Consider the following 14,903-nt stretch of genomic DNA (forward strand, 5'->3'; position numbering starts at 1 on the left):
TGACGAAGGGAGCTGATATTAGCAGGAGTTCTGTGGAAAGACCATGGCAGAGTGAGAGAAGAAGAAAACTGGAATGAGCTAGATTGGCCCTGACCCAAGCCCGGCCACAGAATACGTATGGCAGCGTAGAGGGAACAGTGCAGCGACTGAGGTGCTGTGGAACCACAGGGGGTAGGCAGGGAAGAGAAGCAGGTGAAGAGGCAGAGGGCTGGAGGAGTTTGGTCTTAGCCACGCCAAACTGATGAAGGCAGCCCAGAATTCAGAAGAAAATCTCAAAGAAAGGTCCCTGTCCTTTCCTGGCCAGAGGCTGCCTGTGAAACAGGGGAGGGAGTGTGGAGTCTGAAGCTGAGTGTAACCTCAGCCAGCCCAGCCGGGCCTCTCTTCCCCAAACCAGAAAGACACAAGGAGTTGGAAGGAGGTACAGGGAAGAGGTGGGAGCAGAAAGAGAGAGACAGACTTGATGAAAGTGTGCGTGTGTGCACGCATACCCACGCATGCTGGCACATGTGGAAAGGAGTATACGTTTTTGAGTTATGGGCCTGGTCTCAGAATACATCGTCCTTTAAGGAAGAGAGGCTGCCAGTGTACAAAGGCTTTAGGGTCAGAGGAGAACAAATTTGAAATTTGACTCTACCATTTAGCAGCAGTGCAGTTGTCATTGAGGTAAGTTATTTAACCTCCCTGAGCCTCGACTGCCTTGTCTGAGAAGTGGGTATAATATTAGTTGGAGGCACTAAGGACGATCTCCTGATTTGGAACTGTGCTCGAGTGCTTGGGCAAACCTGAATATGAGGACAAGGCCAGAGCCTGACATGGTCAGAGAAGTCTTGCCCAATTAAACATGAGAGCAAAACACTCCTGGAGCAACACAGAGCATATCAATACCTGGACTTTAACCCAAAGTCACAAAAACAGTTTGGATTTCAAAATCAGGTAAGTCCCCTGGATGTTTTTGAAATGAAACCCTTGAGGTATTGATGTTGACATAGGGATCAGCTCTCCTTCCAAAGGGAGAGCAAAAATTGAGATCCCAGTGCCTGCACAAGGGTCCTTAGGGGCCCCAAAGGGAGCTCCTGGATATGTCCCAGAGGGCTCAAGAAGATGGGAGGCGGAGAGCTACAAGAACCTAGAAACTCAGGGGTGGCCAGGCTGTCTGTGGGGCACCGCTGAGGGACAGAGAGAAGAGAACACATGAAGTTTGCTTTGGGGCTTGAGGAAGCAGCTGGAGAAAGGTAAGGAAGGGGAAACAGAACAAATCAGGAGGCCCCCGAAAGCCCTGGGAAGGGAGGAGAGGAAAACAGCTGTCAGTTATAGGAAAGGGGAGAAGGGCTAGAGGAGAATAAAAGCCAGACCAGTCTTCGATCTCTCTGTTTCTGAAACACACTCATAGAAAGAAAAATGATTTACTGAGGCAGTAAAACCTTATGGGAAAGGGTATGGGCTCTGGAGTCATACCCATACTGCATGACCCTTGTGACACTGGGGTAAGTTTCTTCGCCTTCCTTTGCCTCAGTTTCCTCCTCTGTGACATGAGGATTACAAATAACACCTCCGTCACGGGGTTGTTCTGAGATTCACATGAGATCGTGTGCGTGCAAGGGCCTGGCACATAACAGGGGCTCAGGAAATGGTTATTCTTAATAATGCTCCTCGACCACCTGTTTTTGACTCTAACATGTCTCACTGGATGAAGCGTTTCTTCCCGGGGTACCTCCTGTAGCAGCTCTGCCTTCAGAATCCCAGGCTTGGGAGAAAGGGCACCTGCGTCCCTGCTTTTCCCATACTGGTTTAGGCCCACAGCATAAACTGGCTGAGGTTTTTTTGTTAAGCTAAATGAAGGAAACTTGTTCAGGGACGTAATCTATCTCCCATGGGCCGTCCCTTCGTCCCCTAGTTCCTGTCATTCCGTTCCGTTCCCCACAGCTTTTCCAGTTGCTAATACCCTACCCTTTCCCCTACAACAACCACTGCCCCTGCATCCAGGTCTGTGTGTTCTCACAGCCAGTTCCCGGCTTCCAGCATGATCTCCTTGCAACTTAATGGCAGAAGTGGTGGGAGGTAGAAGGAGGCCTTCTTTGCCTGCCTAAGGGACAGAGGGGAATTTCTTCCCTAGAGCAACCGGCAAGCTCAGGAAACCAGGAGTTACCATGTATGCTTGACTTGGGGGCAGGGCAGCAATGGAACAGTCTGTTCTGTCTCAGAGAGACACTATAGGTCAACAACAGCATTGGGAAGGAAAAAAGAGGGATATTGGGTTTGGCAGATCACTTAGTTCCTCCGAAGCCACATTGTATTCTCTTCCTGATAAGGTTTTTACTTCCCTTGATCACCAACTATGATATTGGAGCTGGGCTAAGAACTTTTGCAGGTTGCTTCTTTGAACCTCACCATAACACTGGGTATTAGCCCCATTTATAGATGAACACGGCAGACTCAGAGGTTCGGTAACTCAGCCCAAAGTCGTAGCCAGTGAAGAACCAGGATTCACACCCAAAGCTAGGTGACTCTTACCTATTCCGTCTTCTAACTTTCTGTTTGCTTGCTTAATGTTTGCTTTCTCCTCCTGGCTTGTCCTCACCTGGCCACCCTTGATATGGGCTCAAGGAGGGATGGTCAGGGTTTGCTCCATGACACTGGAGTTGGACTGTACGCACTGGTCAGCAGCTTCCTTGTTTCTTGTGCTTTTATGGCTAGCATTAGCCTTTGCTTTTGTTGCTGCTGCTGCTGTTGTTGTTGTCATTAACGGCTAGGCTTCGCTTTTGTGGACACCATCAGCAAAAGCACAAGGATTATACCGTGGAAAGAGCCTAGACTTCTGTTGCGGATACCTTTGTGTTTCATCTTACTCAAACACTTCAGCTGTGTGATCTTGAGTGAGTTACTTAACTTATCTGAGCTTCAGCTTCCTCAGCTGGAAAGACTGGGGTAACAGTCCTTAGACGCTTGCTAAATGGGTCAAAAGAAAGAATGTATGGGGAAACGCTTAGCACAGTTCCTGGCTTGATAAATGTGAGCTCCCTTTCCTAAGCTCAAAGCTCACCCGTTCCCTGGAGGGGATCTAAGCCTAGGAAAAATCCTGCTGAATCTAAGTTTCTAGTAGAGTCACCGGAGAGGGCCTCAGCCCAGAGCCTCCTGGTTCCCCCGGGTCCCCTCTTACATGCACCTGTCTTTGTTCCATCTTCCCCCCCGCCCGCCCCGCTGTGGCCATTCTTCTGGTGGGGCTATGGGGCGGGTGCGGCGATGGACCGGGCGGGCACAGAACAGGTGGGTGCAGGCTGGGTGTCCGGCGCTGGGACACAAGTGCTCTGTGTGTAGGGTGGGCGGAAGTCAGGGCGTTTGATCTGAATTCTAAAGGGCGTTGTTCAGAGCCCCACAAAGGTCCCATTGTGCAGACACTGGGTATAAAGCAGCATATGACTCCCCAGCACCGGGCGGCGATGAATTGGGACGCAGGCGCGGACCCAGGGACCACTCCCCCTGCACAGACATGAGACCATAGGGGACCTGTCTGGGTGGCCTCAGGGATAGGCGCTCCCCAAGGTAATGAGGCTTTGTTGGGTTTGCCCCAGGTCCAGACTTAAGGAGCTGGGGGAGGGGGAGCTAAAGAGGATGGGCCGACAGCAGAACAAGATGGGCCTGGCAACAAAGGGCAGGAGAGGAAAGAATGTTGGATGAAGGCGAAGAAGGGAGATGGGGCTCAGGGAGGTCAAGTCATCAAGTGAGTGAGGGAGGAGAAGGAGGAGGAAGAGAAAGAGAAGGAGAGGCTAGCACGGGAGAGGGGGTGGTGAGGAAAGCTATGACTCTCCTTCTTCCTTTCTTGTCACTGGCTCTTGGAAGGGGTAAGGGAGTGTCAGGCAGTGTCATGGTGCCTGGCTTTCGGCCCCAGCTTCCTGACAGCTTGCTCTGTGGCTCATGTTTTGCAGGTGTGAATGAGGCAGGATGAATTGGACGGGTTTGTACACCTTGCTCAGTGGTGTGAACCGGCATTCTACTGCCATTGGCCGAGTGTGGCTCTCGGTCATCTTTATCTTCAGAATCATGGTGCTGGTGGTGGCTGCCGAGAGCGTGTGGGGTGACGAGAAGTCTTCCTTCATCTGTAACACCCTCCAGCCTGGCTGCAACAGCGTCTGCTACGACCACTTTTTCCCCATTTCCCATGTGCGTCTGTGGTCTCTGCAGCTCATCTTGGTTTCCACCCCAGCTCTCCTCGTGGCCATGCACGTGGCTCACCAGCAGCACATAGAAAAGAAAATGCTGCGACTTGAGGGCCACGGGGACCCCCTACACCTGGAGGAGGTGAAGAGGCACAAGGTCCACATCTCAGGGACACTGTGGTGGACCTATGTCATCAGCGTGGTCTTCCGGCTGCTGTTCGAGGCCGCCTTCATGTACGTCTTTTATCTGCTCTACCCTGGCTATGCCATGGTGCGGCTGGTCAAATGTGAGGCCTACCCCTGCCCCAACACAGTGGACTGCTTCGTGTCCCGCCCCACGGAGAAAACCGTCTTCACCGTCTTCATGCTGGCCGCCTCCGGCATCTGTATCATCCTCAACGTGGCCGAGGTGGTGTACCTCATCTTCCGGGCCTGCGCCCGCCGAGCCCAGCGCCGCTCCAATCCGCCCTCCCGCAAGGGCTCCGGGGGCTTCGGCCACCGCCTCTCACCTGAGTACAAGCAGAACGAGATCAACAAGCTGCTCAGCGAGCAGGACGGCTCCCTGAAAGACATACTGCGCCGCAGCCCCGGCACCGGGGCCGGGCTGGCCGAGAAGAGCGACCGCTGCTCAGCCTGCTGATGCCACAGACCAGGCAACCTCCCATCCCGTCCCCCACCCTGCACCGGCCTGCCCCTCCTTCTCCCCTGCCGGTGCACAGGCCTCGGACTGCTAGGGATTGCTCCATCAAAACCTTCCTTCCCTCCCAACTTCCCTTCCTCCCAGGGCCTTCTGCCTCAGGGGCTGAAGGGGTGGGGAGCTGGAGGCCACCCACGCCAGCACTCAAGGCTACTGGGCGTGTGGGCCGTGCTCGTTGCCCGCACCCCTTCCACTTCACTCTCTCTCTCCCTGGGACCACTGGGGACCAGAGGTAGGATGCTCTGACAACATCTCCAATTATGAAACTAATCTTAACCCTGTGCTGTCAGATACCCTATTTCTGGAGTCACATCAGTAGGGAGGGATGTGGGCAAGTGGAGTGGAGGGAGGGTGCTGTGGACGTGTGGGTGGAGAAGGGAGGGTAGCAAACACAAGAAAAGGAGGAAGAGTGCTTGCCGGGCCCGAGGAAAAGGAGGACATGTCTGGGGTGGAGGAGGTAGGGGGGGAGAAGCAGGCAGATAAGCTGGAGTGGGGGTTGGTCAGGGCTGCCTTTGCCTCTAGTCCCTAAGGCCTCTCTCTGCCTGAAATGTTACACATTAAACAGGATTTTACAGTAAACGAAGAGGTGGCTTGTGTGTTTGTGAAGTTCTTTCTCCTGCAACCTCTGACCTCCCCCTGGATGAGCTGGCCTTGGCTTTTTGCTGATCAAGAAAGGAATGGGCAAAAGAGTTAGTGACTTGAGTAGCTGAGACTGCCAAGGAGGGATCGCCACCCCCCAGGCCGGGCAAAACCAGGCCCAGGGCCATTCTCTCCTGTTTTTTGTTGTTTTGGTTTGGGGTTCCCCCCTCTCATTTTTTAATAACAGCTTTATTGGGCTTTAATTCACTTACCCCTTCCTCTGATGTGATTTTTTTCATCCATTTTAAGTATACAGTTTATTGAGTTTTGGTAATTGTGGGCAGTTTCATAAACATGACCACGATCTATTATAAAACATCTACATTCCCTCAAAAAGTTTCCTTGGGCCCCTTCCTCTGATTTTAAAAAGATTAAAACGACAACTCCTCCTGGAGAGACAGGAAATGATAGAGAAAGTTCGCAAGTCGGAGAGGGTAGCCGGCATCCCCGTGGCTCCATCCACACGTCCCCTGCACTCCTGGGAGAAATATACCCTGTTCTTCCTCGAAAATCAGCGTTCACTGCTGACTGATGCCCCCAAGCCACCCATTGGATTGCACAGTGACTTTGACCCCTTTCCTCCGACATAGCCCCAGATTCTACCCTCCTCCCCAGTTTCCTTCCCTCAGGAATCAATGCCTCCCACCCCAGAGATGCCTCTAACACAGGTCAAAGATTTCACAGCAGCAGCAGCAGTTTCCTCGCCAGCATCACTCGCCCAAGAAGCAGGTAGCTCCCTCTCTCTCGGTCAGCTGTGGTAGGAAGAGGTCCAGGCTGGCCCTTGATAAAGCTGGGTTCAACTCCTGGTTCTGTCACTTAGTAGCAAGGCATTCCCTTCCCCAAGCTTCAGCTTCCCTGTGAGCAGACAAGGGCTGCCCTAGCACCTCTCTAAGCTCCCGTTAACACTCTGGGTTCCTCGGATTCCCACAGGACTCCCCCAGTTTCATGAGAGTTCCCCATCACAGAGTCACTGCCCTCACCTATGGCCCCTCGGAGTAAGAGTTTTCCCCACAGTAAGTTTCTCCCCTCAGCTTCCCTACCTCTTAATAGAAAAAATGTGACACTCCCTTTCAGAGAATGCTGACTCCCTGTGGGAAGTATATCAGAAAGGAAGAGAAAATCAGGCATAATCTTATCAGAATTGTTCTCCAGAAACAGTCTTTTCCCTTCAGACAGAAAGCCTGGAAGGGCTCCTCATTCAAGGAGGTTTCTCCTTTAGAAAAGAAAGGAGAGTAAGTATTCCTTTCCCACACACTCAGCAATCCTGAGAGAGAGCTTCCCCCTCTCATAAAAGAGAGACATTCCTTTCCTGCAAGAAATTTCCTTCCTCCTTAGAAACAGACAGCATACTCTGTCAGAGGAGAGGTCCCCACCCCCTCATGGTAGGGAGATTTCTTTTCTTATTGAAATCCACCCACCCACAACACAACACAACACAACACAACACAAACAACAGCATTTCCTCTCTGTCCAAAAGGCCATGGAGAGAAAGCTTTTCTTTTTAAAAATCCATCCTGGTTCAACAAAGGAACTTCATGCCCTTCTCACATTGCGAAATGTTAAATCCCTCACCTCAGACATCTAGTTTCTCTTCAGAAGAGTCTACGAATCCCCCTTGGAAAGAGGTTCCATCTCCAGATCCAGGCTTTCCTCTCCAGGGGGCAGTGGTGGAACAATAAAGCTACCGGGCTGGGTGTTCCAGCCAAAAGGAGGACTCTCACTCTTGTTTGCTGTGAAGCAGGTGGGAGCAGGCCAAAGGAAGCTTGAGGGGAGCTGGTGTACACAAGATAGCAAGGAGGGTGTGGCGGGCTAACCCCAGGACTGACTTTTGTATTTGTTCTGTCACAATCGTGTAAGGGAGAAACAGGAGGCAAGCGGGGCTTAGTATTTGCCACACAGTAGACACTTGGAAGAGTGACCAGGGTAGTGAAGACGGCGATGGAATTCGGAAACCTGGCGCTCTAGCCCCTTGGACACATCATACTTACCCTTTCTGAGTCTCAGCTTCCTCATCTGCAATATAGGATTGATGATAACCTCTCTACCTCTTTCACAGAGCTTTTGTGAGAATCAAACAAGATGTGTTCAAAAGCCGGTTACACACTGTAAAGTAAGGAATGATAGTATCACGAGCACTGAGGCCACAGCCTTAGGGCATGCTAGAACTCACAAAGAGCCAGAAAGGAGTGAGGCCGGTTCAGCTAGGCTGGAGATAGTGGAAGGAACTTGGCAACAGTAGGGTTGGCTCCCCGAGGGAATGGACAGCAGTCCAAACAGCAGAGTCCAGAAGATGTCGCAAACTTCTCTTGAGCATGATCCATTTAAGGGTCACTATTCAAAGGGTCTGATCTGGAGGTAGAAAAGGGCTGGTAATAGGAGCTTCTTGCACTCTCTCTCATGGCACTGGTGCTTCTAGGGACATTTATGGTCTTTTAAAGGCATCTGTGTGCAGAGATACGAGGAGCTGAGGACAAAGGAACAGAGTCAGCTCCTGGATGAAGGGACTGGCCGAACTAGGAGAGTAGTCAAGGCCCCAGCCAACTGAGTTGGGATTTCAAAGCAGGCTGCAGTCTCCATAGAGAATTGGCATGGCAACCATGAACTGATTCAGATGCCCAATCAGACAGCCTGGGTGCACACAGTGGTGGCTAGAAGGGACTGCTTGCTCCATTTACTGATTCCACAGTACTTAAATGCCAGACCTGACCTGTGGGAGAGAAGGTGCTATAAAAGCCCACCAAGCTGGGCTCTCTTTGATCCCTGGACTAGGCCAGTCTGAACCTGTCAGGTGGGGAAAGGATTGGGGCACTCTAGGGAGGGGGAATAAAGCAGGCAGAAACCACACAGATGTCTGAAAGTGTATGGTATTGTCTTCAGACTTAGACAAATAATCTGCTGCGCGGGATTTGAGGAGGGGAATGGCTAGAGGGGAGGTAGGACAGATAAACTATGACCATCGTATGATGGGCCTTGTACGTCACTATAAGGGGTTAAGACTGTCCTATGGCTGGTGGAAACCATTAAGTGTTTTGAGTAGGGGAGTGCCACCTTCAGATTTGCGGTTGGGGAGCTCACTCTGGCAGCTACAGACAGTGGATTGGGGGTTGGAAAAATGAGAGGCAGAATGACCAGCTATGGAACTGGGGCAATAGCCCAAGTGGGGCCTGTGGGACTCATACAGTGGCAGGAGGAATAAGAGGAGACCAACGTAAGAGACACTTCAGATGTAGAATCGACACCAGGACTTGATGTCTGAGTGTGGGGAGATGGAGGAGCCAGAGATAATTTAGCGGTTTCCTTCCCCTTCCTTGACCGGCAGACTCCTAATCATTCAAGGCTCAGCTCAAAGGTCATTTCCTATGTGAAGCCCTCAACTCTCTTCTCCTTGCCCCCTCCCCCCAAGTCCCTCAGGGAGAAGGAGTCCTCTCCCCATTCTGAATCCCCACAGGACGTTGTAGTAGTGCGGTTGATTAGAGTGCTTGTCAAGCTGTGTGGTAATTACTTTCACAACCTTAGCACACAGTAGGTGCTTAGCCTGTTGAATTAAGGGCAGCAGGGAAGAGGATAGAGGCATGTGCAAAGGCTCAGAGTCTTGAAGGAGTAGAGTGTGTTCTAGAGCAAAGAATGCCGGGGATGGGGAGTGGGGGGCATCATAGGAGGTGAGACTGGCAAAGTAGGTTGGGGCCAGGTCATGAAGGGTCTCATAAGCTGTGTGGAGAAACTTACACAGGAATTTGAACTCTCAGCTGTCGCAGGCAGGACCCTTCTTTTTTTAAAAGTTAGGCCCCTACTAGACTTGTAGGCAATTCTGTACTCATCATGGTAGGCAGACTGTGGAGATCTTGAGGAGATCCAATATCAATGCATTAAGGTTGACGGTGAACTGTGGAAGAAATGGCAGAGCGATTTGACAGTGGACTTCAATGGACTTCAGAGAGAAAGGGTAATTTACTCAGGACGGTGACCGGATGTCTTCCATGTCAACTAAAGCCCCTGTGAAAAGTTGGTACGGCATAGTGACCTTCACCAAGTCGCTTGGCCACTCTATGCCTAGTTTCCTCTTCTGTAAAATAGAGATAATAATAGTGCATATGTCACAGGGCTGTAGTGAGGATCAAATGCATTCATTACATAAAAAGCACTTAGAATAGTGCCTAGTTGATAGTAAGCTCTATACAGGTGTGTATTTCTATTTCCTCTCACCATCTTTGCCATCCTCCAACAATTCACCAGATCTTTGAAACACTGAACTAAACTCTTTGTCTCACCTAACGGTGCTTTCTTGACTGTCTAGTTGTCAATTGCCGTGTGTGTGCTGAAGTACGCAAGTCAGCATGTTTGCACACACGTAGTGGTACATATGGCCACGTTCAGATATAAGTGGAAGGATGGCTGTCGGGGTGGCGGTCTTAATTCTTAATGTAGTTTTAATGAAAAGCATGTGTCTCAATCATAATAAAGTCTGAAACTTTATTCCCAGACTTACAAACAACTTAGGCGGATGAAAGGAAAGGAGGCTCCTTATGGAGCATCCAGTATGGACCAGATTTGGTGCCAAATTAAGCACTTACATACATCATCTCAGTAATGGCAACATAGCTATTACTATACCCATGCTTGTAGGTGAGGAAATGGAGGGTCAGAGAGGTTAAGTAATATGTCCAGCTGAAAACTGCAGCGCTAGAATGAACACTTAGGCCTATTCTAATCCAAAATCTGTGCTATCTCCTCTACACCAAAGTAACCACTCTACGCTGCCTCAGGAAGGGTTTCATGATGGAGGGGTGAAGTGGGGGAAGCTCAGTACGATATGAAAATATTAAACTGCTGGAAACCAAGATGTGCTTTGTGGGGGCCCTAAGGTTAAGAGAGAGAAACGGTGAAAGCTGAGGAAGGGGCTGTCCTGTGCTCAGACAGGGAAGGGCAGTCTGGAGGGAGAGGGTGTCTTCTGAGATCTCTGCCTGGAGCAGGATGCAGAAACTGTCCATCCCTGGGAAGCAAGGCAATGTGGGGAGTACAGGCAAGATGGGGCAAGAGAGTTATTCAGAACCCCTACCTTTCAACCCCCTAAATCAAGATAAGCTTTTGAAAATTCCACTATTTCTTTCCCTTAACCTTAGGGATCTCAAACACATGCTTGGTTTTCCAGCAGTTCCCTTGCTCCTTTCTCTTTCCCCTCCGCCTTCCCTTCAAGGTGACAAAGACTTTCATTCCACAATTAGAGATAAAAGTCTTGAAAAGCAGATACTTTGGGGGATTAATGCCAACAAAAAATCATTCATGCTAAAATATAATCAATTCACCAACGAAGAAAGTCTGGTAAGTCAGCCTCCCACATCTTTCTTAAGTCCCTTTCCTCCTCAGCAGTCCCATCGTGCTGCTGCCTTCCTTCAGGCCTTGAAATTATCTCCTGACTGATAATGTGGACAATAAAAACTAATGTTTAGGGGGCTCCCCTAGTGGCCCAGTGGTTAAGAATCCACCTGCCAATGCAGGGGACACGGGTTTGAGCCCTGGTCCGGGAAGATCCCACATGCCACGGAGCAACTAAGCCCGTGCACCACAACTACTGAGCCTGCGCTCTACAGCCCATGAGCCACAACTACTGAGCCCGTGTGCCACAACTACTGAAGCCCACGCGCCTAGAGCCTGTGCTCCGCAACAAGAGAAGCCACCACAATGAGAAGCCCACGCTCCACAATGAAGAGTAGCACCCGCTCGCCGCAACTAGAGAAAGCCCGCGGGCAGCAACGAAGACCCAACGCAACCAAAATCAATCAATCAATAAATTAATTAATTAAAAAAAACTAATGTTTATTAAGTGCTTGCTGTGTGCTGGGCACTGTGCTAAACCGTATCTCCCTTAATCCTCACTATTCATGGAGGTAAGCACCATTATTGCCCCAATTTACAGATGAGGAAACAGGCCACGTAGTAACTTGGTCAGACCAAACAGCTAGGAAAGAAAGGGCTGAGCCGGGGATCTGGAACTCACGTCTGCCAGAGGCCATAGGCAAAGCACGTACCCATTTCTGTGCCACTGGCTCCCTATAACTGGCCTCCCAGGTTTCTTCAGCACCCAGTTCTCCTCCACCCACCCAGACATGCTAGAGTTACCTTAAAACATGAAGCTTACCCTGCCAGTTCTTTGTGAAAATCCTTTAATGGCTTTCCACTGTTTTGAGGATAAGGTATGACTGTTTCAGTTTGCCAGGACCGGGGGAGTTCCCGGGTTGCTGGGCTTTCATGGCTAAAACTGGGAAGGTCCTGGGCAAACTGAGATGGTTGGTCACGCTAGCAGGGCGTGGCATTGGATGCCTTTCACAACCCGATCTCTTCTTCCCCAGCAACAGCTCCCACCATTCCTCACCCCTTTTACTGTGCCCTCTCCACGTCCTCTGCAGCCCAACCATCCTTCCCTGAAGACACTCCAAGATCTTTTTTATCTCCATGCCTTTGTGCACACTGTACCTCTATGCTGCCTGATAAACTATCCACTCTTCATGAGAACCCAGCTCCCACAGCACCTCTGTGGTCTTTCTTGATTCCCTGGGACAGAATGAATAACAATTACCTTCTACCTTGACCATTTTATTGACATGTGAGTCTTCCCCAGGGTCACACTAGGGTGAGGCAATCAAGGCACCTGGGGTGCAAAATCTAAAGAGGCATTCGCTCTCGGGGTTGCTCAAATGCCAACCCTATACTCGCCTGACCCCAGCAGTGAGTGCCTCCTTAAACTTTGCACCCTAAGTACCTTAATTGCCTCACCTTAGTCCCAGCCTTGGTCCTATCAGACTGGGGAGTCCTCAAGAACAGACTCCAAGTTCTTACTCATCTTCGTATCCCTAGTGATTAGCACAAGGGTGGGCACAGAGCGGAAATCTAGCTGCACAAATGACATCAAACCCTTCTCCGTTCCAGTAGGGGAAGGAGGTAGGAGAGCCAGATGGCTTTGGGCCCTGCTGAGGATGGAAGAAGGTGAAAGCAAATTAACAGACTCCATTCTGGCCTGGGGTATGAGGATAGCTTTTCATCAGGTGCTTTTACCCTTGGCACCTGGCAGATCTGCGGCTCTTCCTACTTCTCTGGTCTCTCCCTCTCAGTTCCTTTCGCTGGTTAACCGGAGATATTCTCCAAGGTACCATTTTTTTTGTCCTTTTCTCTCCTTATTTTCCTCTGAATGATCCTGTCCACTCCCAGAGCTTCAGCTAGGAGCCCTTTGTAGATGACTTCTAAATTGACACCTCATGCATTATGCTGAGCGAAACAAGTCGAGATAGAGGAAGACAAATACTGTGTGATATCACTTATATGTGGAATCCAAAAAAAGCTGAACTCATAGAAACAGAGAGTAAAATGGTGGTTTGCAGGGGCCAGGGGGTGGGGGAAATGGGGAGATGTTGGTCAAAGGGTATAAACTTCCAGTTCTAATATGAATAAGTTCTGGGGATCTAAGGTACAGCATGGTGACTATAGTTAACAACACTGTATCATATACTTGAAAGTTGCTATGAGAGATCTTAAAAGTTCTTATCGCAAAAAAGAAACAGTAATTATATGACAGGATGGAGGTGTTGGCTAACACTGTGGTGGTAATCATTTTGCAATATATAAGTGCATCAAATCAACACACTGTACACCTCAAACTTATACAATGCTATATGCCAATTACATCTCAATAAAGCTGGAAAAAAACAGACAACTCATCTCTCTTTTAAGCCTCAGACCCACATTTCCAACTGCCTAGTTTATATGGTAATATCTAGCATCAATATTGCTTTCATATCCATTTTCTCATCTGACCCTTGCAACAGTTCTGTGAGAAAGTCAGGGCAGAATATGAATGTATTTTTTAGGGGAGACACAGAAAGGTAGGCTTGCCCAAGTTTTAGTGGCAGAGCTATGATTAAAAACTCAAGTTTGGGTGTTCTTTCTGTTATGCCATGTTGCACAGCCCACCACATGGATGTTTCAATGGAGTCTCAAACTCAACGTGATCAAAACCTCAACTTGTTACCAACCTCCTCCTACCCCTACTCCCCTGAAAAAACAAACAAACCCAAAAAACAAAACAACAAAACCCTGCCTCTGTTTCCCAACTCGGTTAATGGAGGCCTGCTGGGAAAAGGACTTCTAAAACGACAAATATGTCTCGAAGGTTGTGGCCCAAGGCCACTTTTGCTGACTATAAGCGGTGTCTCCAGAACCAGAGGGAGCCTACAGCTCTTCTTAAAATTGAAGGTGTTTATGCTCGAGATGAAACTGAATTCTATCTAGGCAAGAGATGTGCTTAGGTGTACAAAGCAAAGAACAACACAGTAACTCCTGGTGGAAAACCTAACAAAACCAGAGTAATCTGGGGAAAGGTAACTCGCACTCATGGAATCAGTGGCATGGTTCGTGCCAAATTCTGAAGGAACCTTCGTGCTAAGGCCATCGGACACAGAATCCGTGTGACGCCGTACCCTTTGAGGAGTTAAACTTATTGAAAAGTAAATAAAGTGTGGATTTGTTTTCTTGTTAAAAAAAAAAGTATCTAACTTTCCTAATCATCAAGGCTAGAAACCTTGGTTTCATGCTCGATTCCTCCCACTCCTCCATAGCCTGCAGACTTGACCTTCACAATGTCTGAAACTCATTTTGAATTCATCCTCTCTTTTGCTTCTCTATCCCCATCGAGGCTTACAGAATCTCTTAGCCACACTCCTTTCACTGCTGTCCTGCCTTTCAGATCTGCCCCGGCTTTCAGATCTGCCCCACCTCCGATCCTTCATATTGTCCTAGGGATCTCCTCCCTAAAGCAACAGATCTGATCCTGTCCCTCCTGGGTTAGAAAATCGCAGCCTTTGATTGTGCTGGTCCCCCAACCCCTCCTACCTACACTTGGAGGCCCAGGTCAAATGTCACCTCCCTTCGTGAACTTGCACACAACCCCCCTGTAAACTTGAAATGAGTTCCTTATTCCTCTGCTCTCCCATAGCACTAGGTATTTATTTCATTCTGCCGGTCTTGCAACTAACTGTGCACCGTTCTGTCTCCCCTCTAGCCCGGGAGCCTGCTGGGGATAGGATCCCGGTCTAGTTAATCTCTGTCTTCTCTGAAACATGGAATCTAGGTCCTTAAACATAGTAGGTCCTTAATAGACAGCTGCTGAATAAATTTTTCCCTTAAGTGTTTGGAAATTTGTTATAACAAGGCCCATACTCCTAGTGGGGCCGTTCAGTGAGCTGGGTAAAAATGATTCTCAACCTGTGGTGGGATACCTCACTTCTTTATACCTTGAGAGATCTGAAGTGGTCCAGCATTGCTCCTCTATATCCCTCACCTCTCCATACACTGCTCTCCCTCCCCCAGTGAAGGCAAAAGACAATTTTAACTCTTTATTTGAAACAAACAATTCCAGAGACAGA

General features: G+C 49.4%; 1 protein-coding gene and 1 pseudogene across 2 annotated transcripts; both read left to right on the plus strand.

The window, feature by feature from the left end:
* Nucleotides 1-3,939: 3,939 nt before the first annotated feature.
* Nucleotides 3,940-4,794, plus strand: GJB1 (gap junction protein beta 1; the record flags this gene model as incomplete). The annotated part of the gene is made up of 1 exon (XM_079910805.1): nucleotides 3,940-4,794. The coding sequence occupies one exon, from the start codon at nucleotides 3,940-3,942 to the stop codon at nucleotides 4,792-4,794; it is 855 nt and encodes a 284-aa protein (XP_079766931.1).
* An 8,846-nt stretch (nucleotides 4,795-13,640) lies between these two features.
* LOC307180594 (large ribosomal subunit protein eL33-like) lies at nucleotides 13,641-13,973 on the plus strand (annotated as a pseudogene). The gene has a single exon. The product of its transcript is annotated as a large ribosomal subunit protein eL33-like (transcript).
* Nucleotides 13,974-14,903: the final 930 nt, after the last annotated feature.

Source organism: Stenella coeruleoalba (genome assembly GCF_951394435.1).
Source record: "Stenella coeruleoalba genome assembly, chromosome: X".
NCBI classification, from domain to species: Eukaryota; Metazoa; Chordata; class Mammalia; order Artiodactyla; family Delphinidae; genus Stenella; species Stenella coeruleoalba.